Source organism: Oxyura jamaicensis, chromosome 11 (genome assembly GCF_011077185.1).
Source record: "Oxyura jamaicensis isolate SHBP4307 breed ruddy duck chromosome 11, BPBGC_Ojam_1.0, whole genome shotgun sequence".
Lineage (NCBI taxonomy): Eukaryota > Metazoa > Chordata > Aves > Anseriformes > Anatidae > Oxyura > Oxyura jamaicensis.
In genome coordinates, this window is record NC_048903.1 from 20,089,368 (window position 1) to 20,111,726 (window position 22,359).

Sequence of the window (22,359 nt, forward strand, 5' to 3'; positions counted from 1 at the left end):
GGCTGCCCTGAGTTCGGGCCAGCCTGGTACATACGCTCCCGGTGGGTTTGTATTAATGCCTTGGTGTTACTGGCGCGTGGGTGCTGGAGGTTTCCCCTAAAAGGTCTGTGCTATTATTAACGACCTGGTGAATCACTTCAAGGAGCAGTGAACACTGGGGCACGTTCTTAGAACACGCCAAGTTAACACTGCTGCTGAGTGAGCACAGTCACTGCTCGCTTCTCTCTTGACAAAGGAATTTGGCAGGGGTAACAAAAACCACAGCTGCCTGGAAGTGTTCAAGTTCCCAGACCCCTGGCACAGCTCTGCTGCTCGATCTCATTAACCTGCGTCGTTCCTTGGCAGGGGTTTCCATGCCACCTTACAGTGCTCCCCGTCTCCTTCCTCTTTCTTTTGGCACGGCTGACAGCTCTGTGCTTTGTCAGATCGGCACGAAGCGTCAGGCACCGCGTACCGAGGCTGCGTGCAAGCGGCGGTCCTTGCACAAACACGCTGCTCACGCAGAGCGCTCCCTTCCTCTCTGGGCTGCAGTCTCGAAGGACCCAGCTCCTTCCATCTGTGGACGCTAGAAGGACAGGCTGTTCTGCTCAGCTCCTTCTGACCTGACACAAACGCCTTCAGCTAGCTGGAGCTCTCAGCCCAGAGCATCCCACGGCGTGTCCGTGGTCACTGCGGAGCGTTTGTGTCTGTCCCCTCTCCCTGGGCCGCGCTGTCACACTGCGGCACTGCGCAGAGGGCTCCAGCGGGCAGAGCAAGGTCACTGTTGATGTCTCTCTCCTGCCAGCTCCCCGTGCCAGGAGGTCCTGCTGTGGTTCCTGGAGAAGTCGGACAGGGAGACGTCGCTGTCCGTGCTGGAGGGCTGCACGGGGCTGGAGGGCAGCGTGCGCCGCCTCCACCCGCGGTGCTGCTTCCGCGTGGGCAGCGAGGGAGGCGCCGTGGTTGCGGTGGAGGAGCCCCTCAGGTGAGAGCTGCTGGAGCACAGCGGGCGCGGGGTCGGTCCCCAGGCGTCACCCTGGGGACTGACTGTCTGGGGACAGGACACACACCGCCAGTCCCAGTGCTCCCCGAACGCAGGTTCTGCCTCCAGCCAGGGGCTGTCTCTGGGCCAACAGCAACTGCGTGGAGCGGGTGGAATCCCTCGGGCACAGGTGGCACCGTTGCAGCAAGGACTTGGCGGTGCCAAAGTACCCGAGCCAGGCACTGAACCCCCCTCCTGCTCTTGCAGATGGCCTCTGCTAGTAGAAGCAGTGCGTGGCCCTGTGGGAAACAAACTACAGCCATTAGGCTCCAGCCGTGCAACCTAGCACTGTTCAGCAGCAAGGTGTTTGATTTAAAGAGAGGCAGCTACGTTATTTGGCACGTTACGAGCACAGCCCAGCACCATCCAGCAGGCAGAGCACACGGCTCCGGCCCAGCAGTGTTCTCTGCATGGGTGCGTCAGGAGCTGCGGGCACCCATTTCCTTCCCAGCGTAACAAAACCCCGTACAAATACACTCATTCTGGTTTCATTTCCATCTATTCCTGACCTGAATTAGAAGAAGGTCTGCCCTGGGGTTTGCACTGGTTAAACTGAATGTAATTTAAAATTATTCCTTAATGGCCATGCTTCTGCCTCTGTCTGCCCTGCTTTTATGGTTATGACTGCTGCATGAATTAGCTAGTGCTAGGATAGCATGGGTGGACTGAACGTGTGTTTTGTGCTGATGGTTTCTGTTAGTTATTTCTTAAATGAATGCAGGTTAATTAATAAGCTGAGTCCTTGATCATGTAGACCAAATTAACTGAGCAATAGCTTGGCTCAGCTGCCTCCAGGCTCCCAATTTCTGGCTGTGCTGTGCAGGCTGCTGCTGGGAGCTGGGAGCCTGCCCCCCTGCAGAGCCCTGAAACCCTGGGGTCTGCCTGGAGAGAGGGTGCCAAGGGCGATGGGACCCTCTGGGTGCCCCTTGGGGTGGTGTCTGCAGGACAGTGTGTGCTGAATGTTCCCCCGGGCAGAGGGGCAGCAGGAGCCGCAGAGCTGTTGGGTGCTGCCGGGCCAGGAGCCAGGGGCAGCTCTGGGGACGAGGGATTTTAGCAGGAGGCAGCAGCAGGATTTTACCTTGCTGCATGGCTGTCCAGAGCCAGCCCGGGAGAGGCTCTTGAGTGTGTGTGTGGCGGTGACACGGTGACTTGTTTCAGTGATGAAGATGAGGCCCTTTACCAGAAGGTTTCCTCGGAGCAGTGCTACGTGGAGAGCGTAGTGGAGCTGCTGTCTCACTGCCAGAAGAGCGGCCTGGCTGGAGACTTCTTCATCCGCTGCCTGAAGGTGAGGTGGGAATGGTTTCCCTGGGACAGGCTGTGTGGCAGCTGGCAAAGGGGACCGAGCATCACTTGTGTTACTGGGAGCAGCGGGCACGGCACGGTGGAGCACTCCGCTGCAGACGGGAGGTGCAGGTGATGTGGATGTGCTGCACACAGGGCTGTTGGCCCAAGGGGAAGGAGGTGGCCCCTGCAGCATCGATAGCGTGGTGGCTGTGGTGACCCTGGAACTGATTTGCTGTGCCCAACCGGTGCCTCCCTGTGCTTCCTTCCTGGCAGGCGCTGACGCACGTGGCTGCAGAAGACAAGGCAGAGGTGAGCCCTGGTGCCCCAGCTGGAGGGGGTCTGCTGGAGCTGGAGCAGCTCCACGACAGGCAGAGGAGGAAGCTTCTGGTGCTGCAGCTCGTGGCCACGCTGTGTGAGAGTGTCTCGGACACCGTGTTCACAGACATTGCTCAGGTGGGTCACGGCAAAGCCCATGGGGAGCAGCAGCTGGGGTGCATGGTGGTGCTCTGTGCCACTGGGCTCCAGGTACACCAAGAAACAGCTGGAGAAAACCAGAACATCCTCAGGAAAAGCAGCTTAAGTCAGTTGTGAGTGTCTGAAAGACACCATCCTGTGCAATATCAACAGGGCTGGCATAGCTGCAAAATTTATTAGACACTGTAATTTCAAGGGCTTGCTGAACCTGGCACCAAGCAGGATTGTTAACGTGTGCTGCCTCTGTCACCCCTGAGCCCACGCTGCAGCAGCACTGAAGGGAATTCCTGTCCTGCACCTGGCCGTCTTTGCTGTGCACTGAGGGCAGTGCTGTGTTCACCGGCTGCTTTGCATGTTTAACTTCCTCATCCTCTTCTTTTTAACTCAGTGACCTGGTTGTGCTAGTTACTTGCTGAAGCAAAGCAGGTCACTTCTTGCACAGGTTTTCTCATGTTTCCCTTTGGGACAGTGGCATCTTGTGCCGTGCTCTGCAGTGGCAGCGCAGTGACACCGATGGTCACCAGCGGGTCTGGCTCTGCTGCCCAGGTCCAAAAGTCAGGAGTGGGAAATGGGGAAGGATTTTGCTGAATTTTGGGGTCTAGTGTGTCTGGTGTAAAACGAAACACACACACACAAAGGAAAAAAGGCAGACAAAAAAGCCATTATACTTCAGCCTGCAAGTAAACACCAGGGGTCATATTTCAAGGAGCGATCCCTCAGGTTTAAACAAGCATCTGCATAGCTGTGTTTTTAAGCATTTTCTGCAGCACACGGTTCCTCCAGGGGGTTTGTTCTTGCTGCAGCCACTCTGCAGCGTGTGTGTGTATAACGGGTGGAACAAGCAGGAGCTGTCTGCGTGAAGCCTGAGCCAAGGAGCGGCAGCAGCTGTGGACCTCCTCAGCTGCACGATATATTTTATCTACATTTTCCTGCTCACAGTTGAGTTTTACGAGATTCACTCGATTTCCTTGGTGTTGCAGTACGCTCTTGTGCTGAATGAGACAGAAACACCACTCAGAGTTTTATCTTTCAAGCTTTTTATTCTGTGTATACGGAATAAAAACCACTAATATCTAGCGTTTCTTTGATTTTTGGTATCCACTACCTACTGGTTGTTGTGTTGTTTCTGTTTTTACATCAAGTGTGATTTCAACCCATTCAGCTTGCGTGTCACTGTTTTGTGAGAGGAGCTGCTCTGATGCTTGTTTTTACTCTGCACTCTTGCTGTTTAATGTCACTTTTTTTTTTTTCTGGCCTTATTAGTCCAGGAAGTACCTGTGCCCTTTCCGCAGCCCCTCGCAGCCAGTCCCCTGCTCTCTGCTGCGGTCGGGGGGCGTTTCATGAAGCTGGCAGCAGTCAGCCCTCTTGCCTGCGGTGCCTTAAGTGATGGCAGGAAGCTGGAAGCGTGGGGAGCTGGTGCAATAGGACCTTTTGCTTTGTTTTCCAGAAGAGGAGCTGGTCCAAAAGGTTCCTCTTATTTCGCAACAAGCATGTGAAGTGGCAATGACCGCTATTCATTCCTTTCCCACCACGAATGAGTGCCCGGCTCCTGCCACGCTGAGTGAGCTGGCCCAGAGCAGCGCTCGCCAGTGCAGTGAGCAGACAAAGGAGTGGAGGGAAAGAAGTATTAATTTCAAGCTCCATTAGAAACACAGGAAGCCTGTGGGATCAAAGATCTTGGTGCCAAGTGTCAGGCAGGCCAAAGCCAGCTAGGCGGGATCGTTACTGGCTTGGAAGCAAAGTTCTGAGGAAATGACAAACTGTGGTACACGCACACGCAGCGAGGGGCCTGTGTCGAGGGTGGGCTGCCCGGGGAGCACGTGGAGCCTGATCCCTGCCTTTGTCTTCCTGCATTCGGGGAGCCCTTTGAGCTGGCAAACTGGGGTAATTGCTGGGAGTCCTGCAGAGCTTGTCAGCAAAGGGGTTTGGCTGTGAATGCCCAAATGCTCTTGGTGCCTGTGGGTGTCGACGCTGTGCTGGCCTGGGGGGCTTGCGGAGGGGTGCTGGCAGGCGTTATTTTGTTAGGATGAAGTTTATCTGAGCCGTGATAATCCCTGCTCAGCTCCATGTCTTCCTGCTGTGCCTGGTGCTGCTGGTGACTTTGGTCCATGATGGCAGTCGGCAGAGCCGATGCTTTCCCAGAGCTGCCTGGTCTTTATCTTCTGCTGCTATTGCCTAATTCAGTTTTTCGAGCCCAAACCTTTCTCCAGCACAATCTTGTAGGGACCCTCTGTGTTTTCCCCTGGTTGCCACCATCCCCTTTGCTCCCTCTGAGCAACATCTTTGCCCTCTGCTTCCCAACGTGCCTCCTATGCGACCTTGCTTTCCCGACCAGCTTGTCCCAGGGCTGCAGGGAGGTGCAGGGGGAACACGTGGGCTCGTACAGCCCTGAGGTAGGGGCCCGGGCTGTCAGCACCTTCCTGGTTCAGCTTTGTCTGCTGTGGCTCGGGGAGCGGATGTTAGCTTTGGATTTTAGGTGTTATGTTTCACAAACACTGCTTTTCTCCCTCAGATGGCAGGGCTGCACGGGGAGGGAAGGGGGGCTCCTGGCTTGGGCACTGTCCCCCTGCAGCTCAGCTCCCCAGTACCTCCTTGCCGCTTTAGACAGCAAGGTGTGGGGTTTGCTGCCAGGAACATCAGCCTCTCCTTGTTAATGCCCCGGGGGCAGGCAGCGTTTCGGGAGCTCCATCACCACCACCATGTTGTCCTGCACCCTCACTGCATTCCCAGCTGGGCTCCAGCGGGGTCCCAGCTGCCCCCAGCTCCCCAGGGCTCCCCAGCAGGGCTGGCATTGCCGTGTCCCTGCCGCAGGGACAGTCCTTGTGACGGCCCAGGGATCCACAGCAGCTCTCGGTGGGCTGCTCAGGGCATCTCCTTCCTTCCTTCCTTCCTTCCTAACCTCTCTCCCATCCGCTGGCAGGTGGAGGAGTTCGTGGCCGCCACGCTGCAGCGGGCGTGCGTCAGCCTGGCGCGGGGCTGTGGCACGGCGGTGGAGGCGCAGACGCTGAGCATGGCCATGGGGCTGGTGGCCGCCGCGCTCGGCGGAGCCGTGCAGGTGAGCGGGCACCGGGCAAGCCTCGGGGCCAGGGGGCTTCATTGTGGGGCTGGGGGAGGCAGCACCGTCCCCATGGGGCCCAGGGGGTCCGGGTACTCCCGGGTCTGGGTGTCCCGCCCAGCCGCAGCGTGTTGGTGTACACTTATTGTATTGTTCCTGGGAGCACAGCCAAGGGTGCCTTCCCCACAGGCTCGCCAGAGCCCTCTTGACGTGAGGGCCGGGCTCCACGGCCGCGCTCTCTGGTCCCAGTTATCTCTTTGGGAAGCGCCGGCCTGCCTGCACACGCGTGTGCTGCTCTGGTTCCCGCTGGCATTCACAAGCCACTTCCTCCCGTTTGTTTTGTCCCTTTAATCAAGCTCTCTTGACAATGCCATGTGTTCCCAATAACAAAGCAGCCAGACACAGAAGGCTGCACCCTCCCAGCGAGGAGGAGGAGGAGGAGGAGGAGGCGGTGAGGTGGAAAACTCTTTGTGAGCCCCGCAGGCGTGCCCGCGGCTGCTGGGCTGGCCGTGGGATCTGGTGGCTGTCACCGGGCTGGGTGGGCTCCACGTCCTGCTGCCCAGAGGTCCTGAAATCTTGGCGTGCCACCAGCTCACAGAGACGGTGCTGCCTCGGACAGAAGTGCTTCAGTGCAGAAGGCAGCAGAGAAAAGCTCTGCTAGCTCACAACATGTTGGCTAATTCATTCGTAATCCAAAATCTGCTTTGAGAAGGCAATGACAGAGCAGCAGGCTCTTACATACCACCTCCTGCACCCCATACATTCATGAGCTCCACCTCCAAAGCGTGCTGAGCCTCTCCACGGAGGCTGTGCCGTTCTTGAAGATCCTCCAGAACAGCAGCGCTCGCTCAGTTGCACAGTGTCAGCTAAATGCCATTGGAGAGTGACAATGTGTCCTAGTGCTGTGAAATCTCTTCTGGTTACATCACTGAGCACTCAGTTGCTTCATGCCCAAAGGAAAATTCAGCCATTAATAGGAAAAGATAATTTATTGTGTCTTGTGTGCCGAATGCCCAGCACTGGGAAGAGAGACAGTTAAAAAAGAAAGAAAGGAAGAGAAGTGTGGTACATTCACAAACGAGGAGATAACAATCAGTGTCCCTCAATTAAAGCAGCAGAAACTGCCATTTCCCATGTAATTAATGACCAGTTCTCATGTAATTAATGACCGTATTGTAGCAGTTGATGTGCAGGGAGAGGAGGTGCAAAGTTCCCTATCAGGTGCCAGCTCGGGGCGTTGCTGGGGCTTGCCCTCAGTGGTGCCTTTTCACGCACAGGCCTGGGGCTGAATCGGGGGCTCAGCGTGGGGCTGGAGGGGCTGCGCCTGGGGCTGAGCAGCGGGGCTGGGGCTGCTGGGCACGGCTGGGCGCTGCTCCCACCACCACAGTGCCCCAGCACCCCGTGGTCCACTGGTCCTGCATGGAAATGCACAGCCTGGGACCTGGAGCAGCTTCAGGTCCTGGTCCCGGCAGCCCAGCCCCTGCCATGGTGGGTGCAGAGCAGCGTTAATGCCCCCCCTCCCTCGCCTTGTTAATGAAGCAACTGCACCGGGCCCACAGATCGAATGCAAAAGGCTGCCCGGGGGCAGCTGGTGCTGGAAGCAGCAGGAGAGGCTGCAGAGCTGCTTGGTTTTGAATGGCCAAGTGGGTTTTACATAATCATCCAAATGCTCCCCTGAAACCTCTGGGAAAGCGTCGCTTTTCAGGCCTTAGCTGCCCAGATTTTGCTCCTGGGACCTAGCAATTAAATCCCAAACCCAGGTTAGGGCAGGAACTGCCCCCACCGTGGGGTGCAGCCGCCCTGCGGGGTGCTTCCCTCGGGGATCCTGTGGGATCCTGCAGGGCAGCGAGGTCCTCCGTGCTGCTGCCATCCCCACCTGCTCCTCCCACACCTTGCTGCTGGGTTTAATGTGGGGATTAACGTCAGGGCTAAGTGCCTCTGCCTTTGCAAGGTGCTTGTGGCTCCGCAGTCATGGTGTTTGGGGTGCTCGAGGCCAGAGGCTCTGCGCCGGGGCACGAGGAGGTGCCCTTGGGAGTTCCTGCAGCCTTGGCTGCCTGCCCCAGTCTGCTTCTTCCCCACCTTCTCCCCTGACACACACTGCCTGTCCTCAACCCAGAAAGCTCCCGTGCTCCTTCGTAGTGCACAAAGCCTTTTATTTCCCAAATGAGGTCTCCCTGTTGTTGGAGCTCTTCACAATGAGCCTATTGAGGCAGGAGCGGACAGGGGCAGCGCTGCGATTGATACCTTACTGCTAACCTGGAATTTGCACTTGGCAAGCACGCCGAGCCTGGGCAGAGCCGCACAGATGGGCCCTTACCCTGTTGTGTGCCCCGAGATGTGATGCTCCGCCGACCTGGCTGTGGGGTGCTCAGCAGAAGGGTGCCCTGCAGCAGCTGGTACTGCTGGGGCAGCCCTGGGTGTTCCTGCAGTCCTGCTCCTGCCCGCTCCATGCTCCCCCTGCCCCACAGGGGCTTGTGGTGTTTGGCCATCAGTGCCATACAGTTCCCCTGCCTCACCACAGCTCTAATCCCGGAGTATTTCTCCTGCTCCTGGCACGAGGGAGCGGCCCCGTGCCAGAGGAAGCCTCCCGCTGCGATCACGCCAGCCCTGCTCCTCTCCTCCCCGCAGCTGAAGTCGAGTGACTTCGCCGTCCTGAAGCGCCTGCTGCCCTTGCTGGAGGAGGTGTCCCGCACCCATCCCGACCCCGTCATCCAGGAGCTGGCCGCGGACCTGCGCATCGCCATCTGCACTCACGGCGCCTTCTCTGCCCAGACAGTTGGCACCGCTGCTGAGACCTTGATGGGGAAAAAGCTTGGGCCGAGCAGGACAGGAGCGGGGAGCCCTGCAAGCCCCCCCGTCACAGCCCCCTGCCAAAGTCCCGGGGCTGCTGGGGCACCAACACAGCTTGGCCGTGGCCGCAGCCACCCCTCGGCTCCCAAGGAGGGTGAAGAGCAGAGCGTGCACAAAGAGCCCGGTGCCGCGGGTCCTGCTGCAGCCCCAAGCACCGAGAGCCCGGCCCCAGCTCAGCTCCAGGAGCTCCTCTTATCAGCCTACGACCCCCAGGTCCCTGTCCGGGCAGCTGCTGTGCGTGCTCTTTCCAGCCTGATATCGCAGAGGGACCCGGAGGCACTGCAGATGCAGGAAAAAATCCTCCAGGTACCGGACCCCGCGCTGTCACCATCCCTGTGACAGCGGCGTGGAGCTGGGGATGAAACCCGTGGGGCTGGCAGTGCCCCTCTCCTGTCCTCAGAGGCTGCTGGTAATAACCCCTCTCTTGATCCTTACAGGTTTTCCTAGAAAACGTGCAGCACGAGGACTCCTTTGTGTACCTTTCTGCCATTCAAGGTGAGCAGTGCCTGACCCGACGGCTGCGTGGCCCCGGGCCCTGCAGGGTGCTGTGCCCCCGCTGAGCACCGTGCCCCCGAGCCCCGCTGTCAGCAGCGATGTGCCTGCCTGCCACGCAGCGTGGTGGGCCTCGTTGATCCAAAGCACTCCTTGTGCTTACTCAATGGGTAATTAGTTAATTTACTGCCCGATTTAACTGCTAATGCGCACAGACCACAAGCGTGCATCCCCGGTGCGGAGGCGAGGGTGCCCCGTGCGGGTTCACAGCTTGGGGCGTCCCCCAGCCAGTGACACCCGGGAGCTGGTCACCGTGCCCCAGCCCTGATCTCCCGGGGGCTGCGTGAGCACGGCTGGGCGAGGGCTGTGTTAGGAGCCAGCCCCTTAACCCCGCTCCCACACAGCCCTGTGCCTATGGGAAAGTGGAGCAAAAACCAGCTTCATTTACCCCACAGCCTGGCTGCAACCCAAAGATCTTTAGACATTTTAGCTCGCTGCTCGGTTCCCAGCGGTGACTTTGGTGAAACTGGGAGGGTGGGGATTGGGAATGGGCTCTGCCCCCCCGGGCGGGCTGTTCACCCCTGCTGCTGGGGCTCCCAGTGCTGCCGCTTGCCCGCTTCCCAGGAAATGCGTGGGACTTCTCCTGCTCCAGCACGTCAGCTCATCCCCTTCCCGGTGCGTGTGGCACCGGGCTGGCTGCAGCAATTTGCATGCAGCTGCCTCTGAATCCGGGCAGGGCTCGGGCGTCCTGCACAACGGACTGCCCGTGCCTATCGGGCTGTCTCCTGTGGGCATGTAAGAAAGCAGAAGTAATTCCGAGGGAAGGTGTTCCAGCAGCCCAAAGTGTAACTGGAGCTCTTGGGAGACCCCTGCAGAGCAAGCAATTATTTTAGGGCTGCCAAATGGCAGAGGAAGCTCTTCGAGGGGACGGGGGTTCCCCTGGAGGACCGCAGAGCTGGTGGCCAGCACCGGGGCTTGGTTTTAGGGAGCTGGGGAGAGGGCGAGGAAGCACTGTCCCCGGTGTCTGCCCTGTGTGCAGCTCTTGAGTAGGAAACCTTCATACCCAGCTGGAAAACGAGCTGATCAATATGCTTCCCTCTCTCTACCTGTACGGTCTTGAGTGGGACGGGTTTGTCCTTGCCCTGCAGGTGAAATAGAAATGCACGCTGAAATATTCCCCGAGTGATTAATATACAGCGTGCAGCTGCCTCCATGTTTCGCAGCCCTGCTACAGTTGTGATTAACCCTGACGCAGTTCCCTGTGGTGGTGAGTCACCCGTGTGTGCTGCTCGGGCTGCCGAGCTGTGCCGTGCCGAGCTGTGCCGTGCCGAGCTGTGTCGTGCCAAGCTGTGCCGTGCCGTGCCAAGCCGAGCTGTGCCGTGCCGCACGTGGGGCCCGAGGGTAGCAGGAGAGGCTGCTCCGGGGGGCTCCAGCTCCACCAGGGCTCCCCTCCAGCACCTCGTGCCGCTGTTGGGACGTGGCCACCGCAGACGGGAGCCGCAGCACCGGGCGCGTGCGGGGTGATGCCAGGGGAGAGGTCGCTGCCCCTGTGGATGCGCCCGGGCTTGTGGATGGTAACCCACACCGGGTGCTGAGCGATAACTGGGGAACTGGGTTGGAGGTGAATGCTCCTGGAGGGCAGGGGAGAGCTGGATCCGTCCTCCCTCAGCCCTTGCACTGACTCAGCGCTTGGCACAGCCGGGGCAGCGCTCTGCCACTTGCATTTCCCTGGAGAGCGGCTGCCTTTTGCCACCCCGGTGCCCCAGCCAGAAACGTTCCCAGGTCTGGGAGCCCTGGAGCTGGCGGAGCCCTGGCAGGAGGTGCGAGCAGGGACCCCTCCAGCCTCCAGAAACGGCACCCACGCTCTGCTGGAGCCAGCGAGCTGCCCGGGAGCTGCACCCCACCAGTGCCATGGTGGCGTCTCCCAGCGTGTGATGTCTGGCTCGTTATGTAGACACCAGGTCAATGAATATTAACCAGCAGTAATTAGTGGACACCTGCTGCCAACTGTTAAATAATTTATCTCTGAGACTGGCGTCCAACCCCAGACCATGCTAGATACCTTGGCGGTTTGGCTTTGCACGGAGGGGCTACGTGATGTGTTTGACTGAGCAGGCGGGGAGCGACGCTCGTTTGTGCAGGATTAATTTTCAGCCGGGATTAATTTTTATCCTGCTGCCTGAAACTCGGCAGTACTGAGCGAGCAACGGGAGGATTTGGGGTAATTTCCCCCAATTACGCCCTCAAAACAAGCGAACCCCTGTGCCATGATGTCCTCCGCCTTTCCGAAAGCGCGTCAGGGAGCCGGAGGGGGCAGCTGGGGTCTGTGCGTGCCGGTTCCCCCCATGGCCCTGTCAGTTGGGTTTTGACACCCGGGGGATGGATCAGCCCCAGCGTGGTGCCCGCCAGCCCTTCGGGGAGCGGTGTCCCCGGTGAGCTGGCTGTCACACCGGCTCTAATGGCACGGACACCGCTTGGCTTCCTGCCTCTGCTGGAACGCCTAATCCCCTTCCTGGCCATCGCCGTGTCACCTGTAATGGATTTTGGGTCCTTGCCTTTCTGAGAGAGCAATCCCAGAGTTTTTCCCTCTCCCTCCTGCCCAGTGAGGAGCTCTGGCACTGGCACCGTGGAGCTGGACCCGCTGTCAGTGCGTGCCGCTGCTCGCTGTAACGCGGGGCCCAGCGAGTGCAGCACAGCCCTCACCGAGCACAGGTGAGACCCGTGAGCCCGTGTCTGACCCGAAGCTGCTGCTGGAGTCGGGTCATGATGCAAACCACCACCATTTCCCTGTTAGGGACGTGATGCAGAGTGCTGTCCATGTACGTGCCATCCTCCTGTCCGATCCTGACCTGTATTTTCTCTCCCCTTTTACCTCCAGGCGTTGCCCTGCTGTCCAGCGAGTACCCGGAGCAGATCCTGCCCACCCTGCTGGCCCGCTACGGGCACCCCGCTACGGGCACCGAGGACGCCCCGGCTGCCGTGAGCAGGATGAAGCTGGGCGAGGTGCTGATGCGCGTGACCCGGGCGCTGGGTGAGTGGTGCCTGGGCACGGGGTTGTGTTGGGGTGTTTTGGAGACGAAGGCCAGTGAAAGCCCAGGCTTTGCTGGGCTGCGGGTTCCTGCCGTGCCCACTCGGGATCATGGGGGTGTGAGCAGATGGGGCCAAGCCCCCCGTGGGCAGGGTGAGGCTGAGGGGACCCCCACGGCGCAGGGACGTGAGCGGTGCTGGGGCAAAGAGGTGAGCCGGAAAACGCTGCCGGGAAAACCAAGCCCGGGGCTCGAGTGTGTTGCACAAGGGCCCGCGATTCCCTGGAAAACCCCATCCGCCCGCCTGCGGGGCAGACGGGAGCCGGATCCCGGGGCCTTCCAGGCTTCGCCCTGCGTGGGGGGACTGGCCCCATGGGAGCAGGGATCCTGCCCCGCCACCCGGCAGCTTTCCAGCTGAAGCCCAGGGGCAGGAGCGGGGGCGCGGATCCCGCAGCCGGCCCCCCTCACCCTCAGCAGCCCTCGCTGGGTTCAGAGGACGCCGGGAAGCGCCTGGACATGCAGGGCTGAGGGATGAAAGCTGTACGAGGCCTTTCCGGCAGCTGCTGTTGGGACATGTCCTAAAACGCCTCGTGCTTCTCCTGGTAGAGGCAAGGCTGACGAGAGCAGGCATTTGGTGTTTCCAGGGCACCAAGGGAAGGAGGGAGCCGCTCTCCCCATCCCAAGGGGCTGAGCTGAGCCCTCCAAGGGCAGCAGGCAGCGCGTGGCAGCCGGTCCTCCTGGCCTGTGCACCCTCTGTTCAGTGTCTGATCTCGCTTGGGCTTGAGAGGAGCACAAAGAGCCCTGGTCCTGCAGCCAGGCCCCCCAGCTTGGCATCCAGCCCTTGCATTGTTCCCACCAGGGGCAGCTCTGTGCCACCCTTTCCTGGAAACCAGGTGGCAAGGAGCAACCTGCCCAGCCTTCGTGCAGGTAACCACAGTGTATTGTCTGTAACAGTCGTGCTGTGCAAAAAGGCTCCCTGGGCGCAGCAGGCACGGCCCAACAAAGCGCTGTGTGCTGCGCCCCGTCCCTCCCCTGCTCTGCTCCCCTGGGGTGGCAGCTCGGGCATCACCCTCGGTCCCCATCCGCGCGGGATGCAGCGCGCTGCGTCGCCCAGCACAGCCCAGCTGCCTGGGACAGCGGCAGCACGGCTTGTTGAGGCAGGATGGTGACTGTGTGCCCCGCAGTGCTGCTTCAAATAAAAAGGGAAGAGAAATCCTCCCATCTGGGGAATCGCTGCCGTGTGCGGGGTCGGCGTGGGCTCGGGGACACGGCGGTGGAACAGGAGCAGGGCGCGCGGTGCTGTGCTGCCTGGCTGGGCGACAGCGACCAGCTCCATGCTTCCTGGCTCCGGCTGCGCTCGAGGCACGTTGAGCTTAACTTGGTGTTAAGGCAGCAGCTGTTCCAGATGGGGAAACATCTGTGCACGTCTCCTGCATGCCGAGGAGTGACGGGGCAGCGCTGGGCTGCTCATAGCAGCTCTTGGCCAGGGCTCCAGCACTCCCCGTGCGTGCTCCCCGCACCGCACCGGCTGCAGTTCAGCATCGTGGGCCGGCCCCACAGTCCCTGCAGCGTGGCCACTCGGGCTGCCCGGGTCCTGTGGCTGCAGGGGCAGCTCCTTGTGGTGCGTCCCGTAGGGGTTGGTGCTGCCTCGGTCACGTCTTGGTCCCTGGGACGGGGACGGGGGGTTCACATGCTGCACCCTCTGTGGTGCTGGGCATTTGTGTCAGCAGACAGACCTCTGCCCGTGGTGGCTCCCCGCCTGCCACACGGCTGCAGAGCGGGGTCACCACTGCACTGCCACCTCGAGGGTCCCCACAGACCCCTTGGGTGACCGCCCTGCTCCAAGCCCTGCCCCAGGGAGTGTGGCAGCTCCTGCTCTGCTGCGCCCCTGGCAGCAGCTCCCCCGTCCTCCCTCCTCGCTGCGGGAAAAGTCTCTTGGCTCTAGGCATGAGCAGCAATTGGCAAAGGGCCCTTTCTTTAAAGATAATAACATAATTGCACTGCAGTGTGTCAGTGTTTTATTCAGCTCCTCGGTAGTTTGGATCCTTCAAAGGCGCTTTATCCTTTAACGACACCTCCTCTCGCCTCCCAGGCGGGCGGGAGCTGTGCTTGCAGGTACGGGGATGGCCGGGCAGGCTCTCGGCCAGGATTTCAGGTGCTGAGCCGAGGTGTGAGGAGGAGCGGACGGAAGGCTGCGTCGTCCACGAGTGGAGCCCCGAGGGGAGGGACGGGCGAGGGGCACGCTCGGGGTTTGCACGTGGCAGGGCCGAGCCCTGGCGCTGAGCGCCGCGGCCGTGCCCATCCCCAACGCAGCCCCGTGCCCTTTGGTCCAGCTTCGTGCCAGGGCTTAGCGGTGCTGGGCCAGCCCCGAGCAGCCTCCCTGCGGGACCGAGCACGGGCACGGGACGTGGTGGGGCTCCCGGGGGTGCTGGCAGCAGGAGGGTGGGCACAGTCCCTGCGGGGGCTCTCCTCCCCGCTGCGGAGCCTTTGCTGCGGGCAGCGGCTGCGGCGTGTCCTGGCGCGCCTGCGTATTTATAGAACACGCTGCACCGAGTTGTTTTTGTTGCAAAGCTTCGGTATTCCAGACAAAGGACTTATCTGGTGCTTCCAGAGACGCTTCGCTCTGTACAGCAGCACCCTTGTGGTTCAGAGCTGTCCTGCTTGCTGCCTTGCTCCTTGCCTGAGCCCCTGGCTGCGGGCAGGGCTGGTGAAGGCAGCGGTGGGGAAACGATCCCTGCCCTGCTGCCCTCCTGCTGGAGCAGAGCCGAGGATGCTCCTCCCAGAGCCCTGCAGGAGCCGCGCACGGTTCCCTGCCACCAGCGGGGTCCTTGTCAGCCCCACGAGGAAGCATTTTTGTTTCTGGCACCTGGCAGGAGAGAGCTGAGGACAAGTTGGGATCTGCTCAGCGCCAGGACGAGGACAGGAGCGCACGGGGCTCTGAAACCCAACACAGCGGGGGCCGTGCGTGGCTGCCCCGCGCCGCGCTACAGCCCCGGCCCCACCAGGGCTGGGGAAGGGCGAAGCTCTCCCCCCTCGCGGGATCCATGAGGAATTTGCATCGTTCCTATGGGCTTTTGCTGCAAACCCATTAAATCTGCTCCAAGTGCCCAGGCCACCGTTCCCCTTTCCCCACTGGGGCGTTTGTCTCACTTGCGGCAAGTGAGATCCGAGCGATCCCTGGAGCTTTTCTCGCCCCGCTCACCCCTCACGAACACCTCCCCAGGTTATCCTTTGTCCGGCAGCCCGTGCTGTGGGGGATCAGCTTCTGCAGGAGGGTGCCTCCACATCGGGAGCTCTTCAGGCTGGCGTTTGGGTCGTGCAGGACCCGGGTGTCCTCGTGCGCGGGGTAATTGTGCATGCAGGTCACTGCCTGCGCACACGCAGCTCTAATTAGCTGGCTCACACATCCCCGCTGCCTGCCTGCGCTAATTGGCTCTGGGCTCTGGGCGCTGAATGATGTGAGAATTTGGGCCTTCGCACTTCGGGTTGTTTATTTGTAGCACGTCACCTACCTGAAAGGCCCAACAGAGGACTGAGGGAATACGTGATGCACCAGGCGGCCCCAGACAAAGATCTTTGCTCGGGGACGCGTGACACGACCCTCACCCTCCCCGCAGCGGGGATGCCCGTGTGCCTTGTCCCCAGCAGCGCAGGGGGTCACCGTGAGGGATCCGGCTGCATTGTGCTCCAGATGTTGCATGCAGCTGCCCAGCTTCTGTCTCATGGCTGTGCTGGGAGCGAGCCCTGGTGCCCTCTGGGGTCTCCTCCCAGCCGGCCGTGCTGTGCCACCTGCCCGGCATCGCCGTGACCGCTGTGCTCTCTCTTGCAGGGGACATGGTGGTCAAGTACCGAGAGCCCCTGATCCACGCCTTCCTGCGGGGCTCCCGGGACCCGGACAGCGTGCTGCGTGCCAGCAGCCTCTCCAACCTGGGGGAGCTGTGCCAGAGGCTCGGCTTCCAGCTGGGCTCCATCATCCAGGAGGTACCGACCCCCCCCGACAGCCGCCGTCACCTTCCCTCCTGCCACTGCCTGTGGCTGGGGGCCGTGGGGACAGGGATGCTCTGGCTGGGCACAAAGTCCCGGGCTGTGCCACCTGGGGGGCCTGGGCCAAGGTCTTTTTGGGGCAGGCGGTGGGGACGGGTGCTTGGCATGGCACCAAAGCCCCCAAAGCCCCTTTGGGAGCCCCCAGCTGTGCCGTAGCGGGGCTGGCTCTGGTTAACGAGGCTGCTTCGTCAGCTGCCGGCAGGGTCGCTGCTGGGGGCACAGCAGCACGGTTTCTTTCACGGCTTACTCTGGGAGAGGACGTGAATGATGCTTGCAGATATTCGAGTGTAAAAAAGTCATTCAGTCTGAAGCAAACGCTTGGGAAAGCGTAGGGCTGGTTTTCAGGGCTGAGAGCTTTATAAACAGCTAAAAATGTCTCAGTGATGGGAAGTGATAGACAGCCCCAAGGAAGCGCGGCGGGATCTGCTCCGCCCATCCTCGCTTCCCTGCAGCAGAAGACCTCAAGACATATTTTGTACCTGCCAAAGGCACCTCCTCCCCCTTAATGAAACCTCATTTATCCTTCACACTACTACCGACGGGGAGCACTCGGCGCCCACGTGAGCGCCACGGCAGCGGTGCTCAGCCCTCACCCGGGTGAGTGCCCGGGGTGGGGACACACGGAGGTGCCCCAGCTGCGCTCCTGCGAGGGGCAGCCAAGCTTTGGGCACGTTTCTGCCCTGGCTGTCCGGGTGTCCAGCACCCAGCCTGGGGCCCGGGGCTCTGGTCGGGCTGTGGATGTTGCAGCGGGGCGAGGAGCACGGCATCGGGTGTGGGAGCTGCAGCCTGGGCTCCGACGGGGCCGACCTGCATCCTCTCAGCCGGCGAGCACCATGCCCAGCGGCTGCCACGAGGGCTTGCACGTCTGGGGAGCTGCGAGCAGCAAACCCTCACCGCCGTGCTGGGGTGGGCAGCTGGCGAGGTTCCGGGCTGGAGGGGAGGCAGCAGCATCGGCGCGGCTCTCCGGCTTTTCTCCCTGGGTTCCCTCTTGCTGCTGCTCACGCATCAATGGGGTAATGACAGCGTTTGACGAGATGCCAATGCACCACACATGCAGCTATTTCGGGAACGCGCTAGCTCTGCTAATTCTTCCTGCTGTCACTGGGTGTTTAATTAGGTTCCTTCAACTCTGCTTTTTTTTGAAGCTCTCAAAGACGTCCGCGCAGCGCGCAGCCCCTGGCAGGGAGGTGCACCTGGCTTTGAGCACCGCTGCTCGAGGGAGGCACGGCCCCGTGGCAGCGGCGTTCCTGTGTGGGCTTTTAAGGACACTGTGACACCAGGAGCACTCTGCAGCCTCGGCTGGGCTCGGTGCCCTCAGATGAAGGCGAGCTTTGCGGCGGGGCCAGCACTGCCTCCCTCACCTGCTCGTGCTCGCGGTGCAGCCGCTGTCCCCTCGCCCCGCTCGCTTCCCAGCTGCCGTGCTGAGGGTCACAGCCCTGCAGGCAGAGCAGCGCCAGCATCAGCTGCTGCACCCGGCATCGCTGCCACCGCTGGCTCTGCAGGACTTGCAGCCTCACGCTTTTTGCTGCAGAAGTCCACCCCCTGCTTGGGCGCTCTGCAGTGTTGCAGAGGGACACAGGGCTCGCGAGGCGCTGAGCAGACAGCGTGGCTGCAGCTGCAGGGCTGGCAGGAGAAGGGCACAGGGACACATCCCCGTCCTGGCGCAGGGAAAGCCTTTGTGCGTAATTACTGATGATGAAATCCTTTCCTGAGGACGCTGCTCAGCACCGCTCTGCGCTGCAGCTGCTGGCCGTGGTGGTGCCCTGGGCTTCCCCAGGCAAACTGCCCCGGCTCCGGGTGAGCTGCCTTTGGGCTCTGCTGCTCCAGCCCCAGGGACATCAGGGCAGCACGGCGGGAGTCCGGCAGCAGGTGCAGAGCGGCGTTTCCGAAGGACGGAGGTGCCAGGAGGGGTTTCCATCCCCCGGCCTCAGCCCACGTGGGGCTGCGGCTGCCTCCATGCCGAGCGGGACCTCCCCGCACGTAGCCGAGTGCCAGAGCCCCACGCCGTCCCTGCCAGGTCACCCCGCGTCCCCTGATGGGGACTCTGAGCCCCTGCCTAAGGGCAGGCTGTGGGTGGTGGCACCCACCCTGCTGATGTCCTCCCCGTGCTGTCCTCGCAGGTGACCTCCTGTGTGACGGCCATCGCCAAGACGGACCCCGAGGCGGAGGTGCGCCGAGCCGCCGTGCACGTGGTGGTGCTGCTGCTGCGGGGGCTCAGCGAGAAGGCTACCGAGGTGGGTCACCTCCCACGGCCCCTGTAGCAGCGAGTGCTCGGGACGTGTCCCCGCGTGGTGACGCCTGCGGTCACCCCAGGCTGGCCTTGGGGCTCCGGCATGTGCGGCAGCTGCAGGGAGTTAGGAGAAAATTAACTGAGCTATAATTACCTGAGCAGCTGCAGGCTTCCTCTGCCTAAATTACTGCTGATGCTGGTGCAGGCGGGCGCTGTGCGTCCTGCTCCTGGTGGGAACGGCCGGGAGAGGGCTGGGCTGGGTGCAGCAGGGACGGAGTCATCCTCGCAGCACCGATGCAGGCAGCAGCTTGGAGAGCCTGGCATGGTGACAGCCCTGCCAGCTCCTTGCTGCAATCGTTCCAGTTTCTCTCTCTCCTATTTCTTTAAGCCAGAGCTGCCCTTTTCCTCTCTGTCCCTCCATTCTCGCCCTCCCTGCAGCTCAGACCCAGCACGCAGCCTTTTGGGGACAGCCTGGTCCCTGACACGTTCCTCTGCGAACGCAGACACGCAGCAGCCACGGCCACGACTGGAGCAGCCCCTCTGCCTGGGGCTGTGGCTCCAGACTGCTTGGCTCTTGCCCTCTGCCCGAGCTGGCCCCGTGGCCACCCGCCCTCGTGCACTGCCTGGGGGTGACCCCTCGCGGGGTCCCTGCCCTGGGGACACATGCAGACGGGTGCTTGCGAGGGCACCGCGGCAGGAGCAGCCGTGCGGGAGCTTTCCCTGTGTGTGCTTTGTGCTCCGTGCACGCCTGCTCTTTGTTTCTTTGTGGAGGCTTTGGGAAAGGCTGCCGGTGTCGCTGCCGGTGTCACTGCCAGCATTCCCCTCCATGGCTCGTTGCTTCCCCAAGTCGAAGCTTCTCCTCTGTTCCTCCACCCCCACACCCTCTAAAAAAAGCCCCCCAGCTCCTGTGCCATGGGGAGCGCGAGGCTGGGGGCCGAGCCACAGCTCCGCATCTACCTCTGAGCTCGCCCCAGCTCCCTGCGCTCCTCTCGAGCTCTCGTCCTCCTCAGGGCTCTGCTCTTCAGCGCACCCCGCTCTGGGAAGGGCCTGGCTCCTTCCTCAGCACTTGCAGGAATCTGCCCCCGAAGCCATTGGCAGTTGGCACCTCTTCCTCCTGGCTCCCGCTCCTGCTGCGCCCTCCTCACGGGCCCTGCAGCGCGGGGCTGAGCCCGGGGACAGCTCGGCAGGGTGGCTGTCACCCAGGGGCTGCTGCCAGCGCTCGGCCACCACCACGGGTGGGCACGTGCGGGGGGCTCTGCCCGGCCCCTCCAGCCACGGCGCCCATTTCGGGGGACATCAGGGCACAGCTGTGTGGCACGGTGAAGTTTCTGCATTGCAGCTGTGAATGACTTTGTCTTCCCCGAACCACGTGGAGCACCTCTTCCTCATGGCCCAGCCTGAGCCCGTGTCCGTCTGTCCTGGCGAGCCCAGAGGCTGCCGAGCCTCTGCCCGGCACTGCCTGCAGGAGCTCAGGGCTGCTGCCTGCGTGCCCTGTGCCCGACCTGCAGCCGGTGGCCCCGCACTGAAGGGCCGCCGCACAGGGCCCTCCTTCCTGGGGCAGGGGGACGTGGCGGTGCATCCCCTGGGGCAGGTCCCCGCTGGGCTGTGCCGTGGGGCAGCGCCAGGTTCTGGGAAGCCGTGGGAGCTGCCCTGAGGGCCCCGATGATCGATTATTTGTCTTGGGAAGGATCAGGTTTGTCAAGGCCATCACCTCCCTTCCCACTTCCCAGCAGTGTGTTGGGACTCAGTTCCTAGGAAGGAAGCAGCCGGTTCCCCGCGGGAATCCCCAGCGGGCAGCTCCAGGGTGCCCCTCCGCAGGCAGGGGTGCTGCAGTCCATGGGCGGGTAGCTGGGGCTGGTCACGGGCCTCATCCTGCAGAGGGGCTGAGGATGCTGCCCCCTCGCAGGGCTCCGCGCTGCAGCAGTGCAGGTGAGCAGGGCCATGCCGGTCATCGTCTGTAGCTGTCCTCGTGCGCTGCGCCCACCCCGGCTGCTGCCAGGTCGCCCAGCTCGCATCCATCTCCCCCATCCCTGCAGGTTCAGGGGCCCGGCAGTGCCGTGCATGTGGGGAAACTGAGTCACGGGAGGGGAGGGCGGTGAGTCAGCGCGGCGATGGTGGTGGTGCCGCGTCCTGGCGCTGTCCAGGTGGAAGGGGCACAGCCGCGCCTGCCGGGGCACGCCGGGCGCTGCACGGGGCTAGTCCTGGGTGCCGGCGGGGCTCCGGCGGGTGCTGACCGTGGCTCTGCCCTCCGCTCTCCCCAGGTGCTGCGGGACGTGCTGCGGGACCTGTACCGCCTGCTGAAGCACGTGGTGGCGGCCGAGCCCGACGGCGCGACCGTGCTGCACGCCCAGCTGGCGCTGGAGGAGCTGGGCCAGGCGGTGCGGGGCGGCCTCTTCCCCCCGCAGGTGCTGGAGAAGAAGATCGTGGTGCTGCCGTAGCAGGTGCTGGCAGCGCTCCCCTACGGGAAGAGACTTTTCCTGCTCCGGTGCCGGGCGATTTTGCTCCCTGGAGGGGACAGGTTTGCTGCGCCCTCGGGCCGCCTGCAGCAGGTGCCGGCCGTGGTGGAACCGCAGCGGTGCCAGGGACAGGCGGCCTCACCAGCCCCCCTCGGCCGGGGCAGCACCGGCCTCACCGGTGCAGGGATGTTGGATTAAACGGAGAAACCCTCTGCCGTGTGTGTGTGTGATGCTTCTGGGAGCCGTGTGAAGCCCCTGGGTGCTCTCAGCTGTGCTCATTCTTGCCTGCTTGGGGTGGTGACAACCACGTGGGCCATGGAGCCCCTGGGTCCTGGGGGGTTTGGGGCATCAGCCCCATGGAGCAGCCCTTTGCTGGGGGGGGCTGTGCCCAGTGTGGATCCACAGGGCCAGTGCTTGGGCTTTTGGGGCTGGAAGCAGCACGGGGGGCTGCAGGTTCCCCTGAGACCATGGAGGGAGCTGGAAGGGAGAGGGGGGGTTGGCTGCAGCCGTGCGGAGCTGGCTGCTGGCACTCGCCCAGCCCCTGGGGTGTCCGTGGGCATCGAGGGGCATCGAGGGGCACCAGCCCCAGGTGCAGGCCAGGGAAGAAGATCCCTGGAAGCAGTGGCTGGAACAGATCCAAAATGTGATTTTAGCCAAATGGGAGTGATTTCCCCAGTGGAGAAGAGGGAAATGGTGCTGGGGTTGCCAAGCTCCTGCCCTACTGGTGCTGCCCCCCCCCTACTGCCTTTTCAGCAGCGCTGGGGAGCTGCACCAGAGCTGCCCCCATCCTAGGGCTGGGGCTGCAGGGCCCTGGGGGGCACCTCTTTTTGGGGACATCCCAGCAGTGGGGTCACTCCTCTCCATCAGAGCTGCCCCCACAGGTCCCTCACCGAGGGGGACACCCCAAGCCTGCCGCGCACCGTGCACCCCGCTCCTGGGCCGGGAGCTGCCCTGCACCCACAGGACTGGGGGGGGGGAGCAGGGACGTGCAGGGTTGCACCAGGGTACCGGGGGGTCCTGCAGCCCTGAGCCCCCCCCAGCACCTACAGCAAATCTGAGCCCCAGCCGCCCCGCACCGTGCTGGACCGAGGGTTTGTGTGGGGTCAGTGCGCTCCTGCCCTGCAAGGCTGGGGAGCACCACAACCCCAACAAAGCCACCCGTGCCGTGCCGTGCCGTGCTGTGCCGTGCCGTGCCATGCTGTGCCAATGCCGTGCTGTGCCATGCCGTGCCGTGCCGTGCCATGCTGTGCCAATGCCATGCTGTGCTGTGCTGTGCCATGCCGTGCCGTGCTGAGCCATGCCGTGCCATGCCGTGCCATGCCATGCCGTGCCATGCTGTGCCAATGCCATGCCGTGCTGTGCCATGCCGTGCTGTGCCGTGCTATGCCGTGCTGAGCCATGCCATGCCGTGCCGTGCTGTGCCATGCCGT

At 62.3% G+C, this 22,359-nt stretch overlaps 1 protein-coding gene and 1 long non-coding RNA gene across 2 annotated transcripts in view; both read left to right on the top strand.

Annotated features, from left to right (window-relative positions):
- Window positions 1-15: 15 nt before the first annotated feature.
- LOC118172731 lies at window positions 16-19,343 on the top strand. Its single transcript, XR_004753834.1, has 3 exons — window positions 16-26; window positions 18,310-18,316; window positions 18,505-19,343. It is a non-coding gene; the product is annotated as an uncharacterized LOC118172731 (long non-coding RNA).
- Window positions 19,344-20,584: 1,241 nt separating this feature from the next.
- The window catches only part of UTP4 (UTP4 small subunit processome component), a 6,170-nt gene continuing 4,395 nt past the window's right edge, over window positions 20,585-22,359 (top strand). The window contains exon 1 of the mRNA XM_035337079.1: window positions 20,585-20,899. Coding sequence (XP_035192970.1) covers window positions 20,585-20,899 — 315 coding nt within the window. The remainder of the gene's footprint in view (window positions 20,900-22,359) is intronic.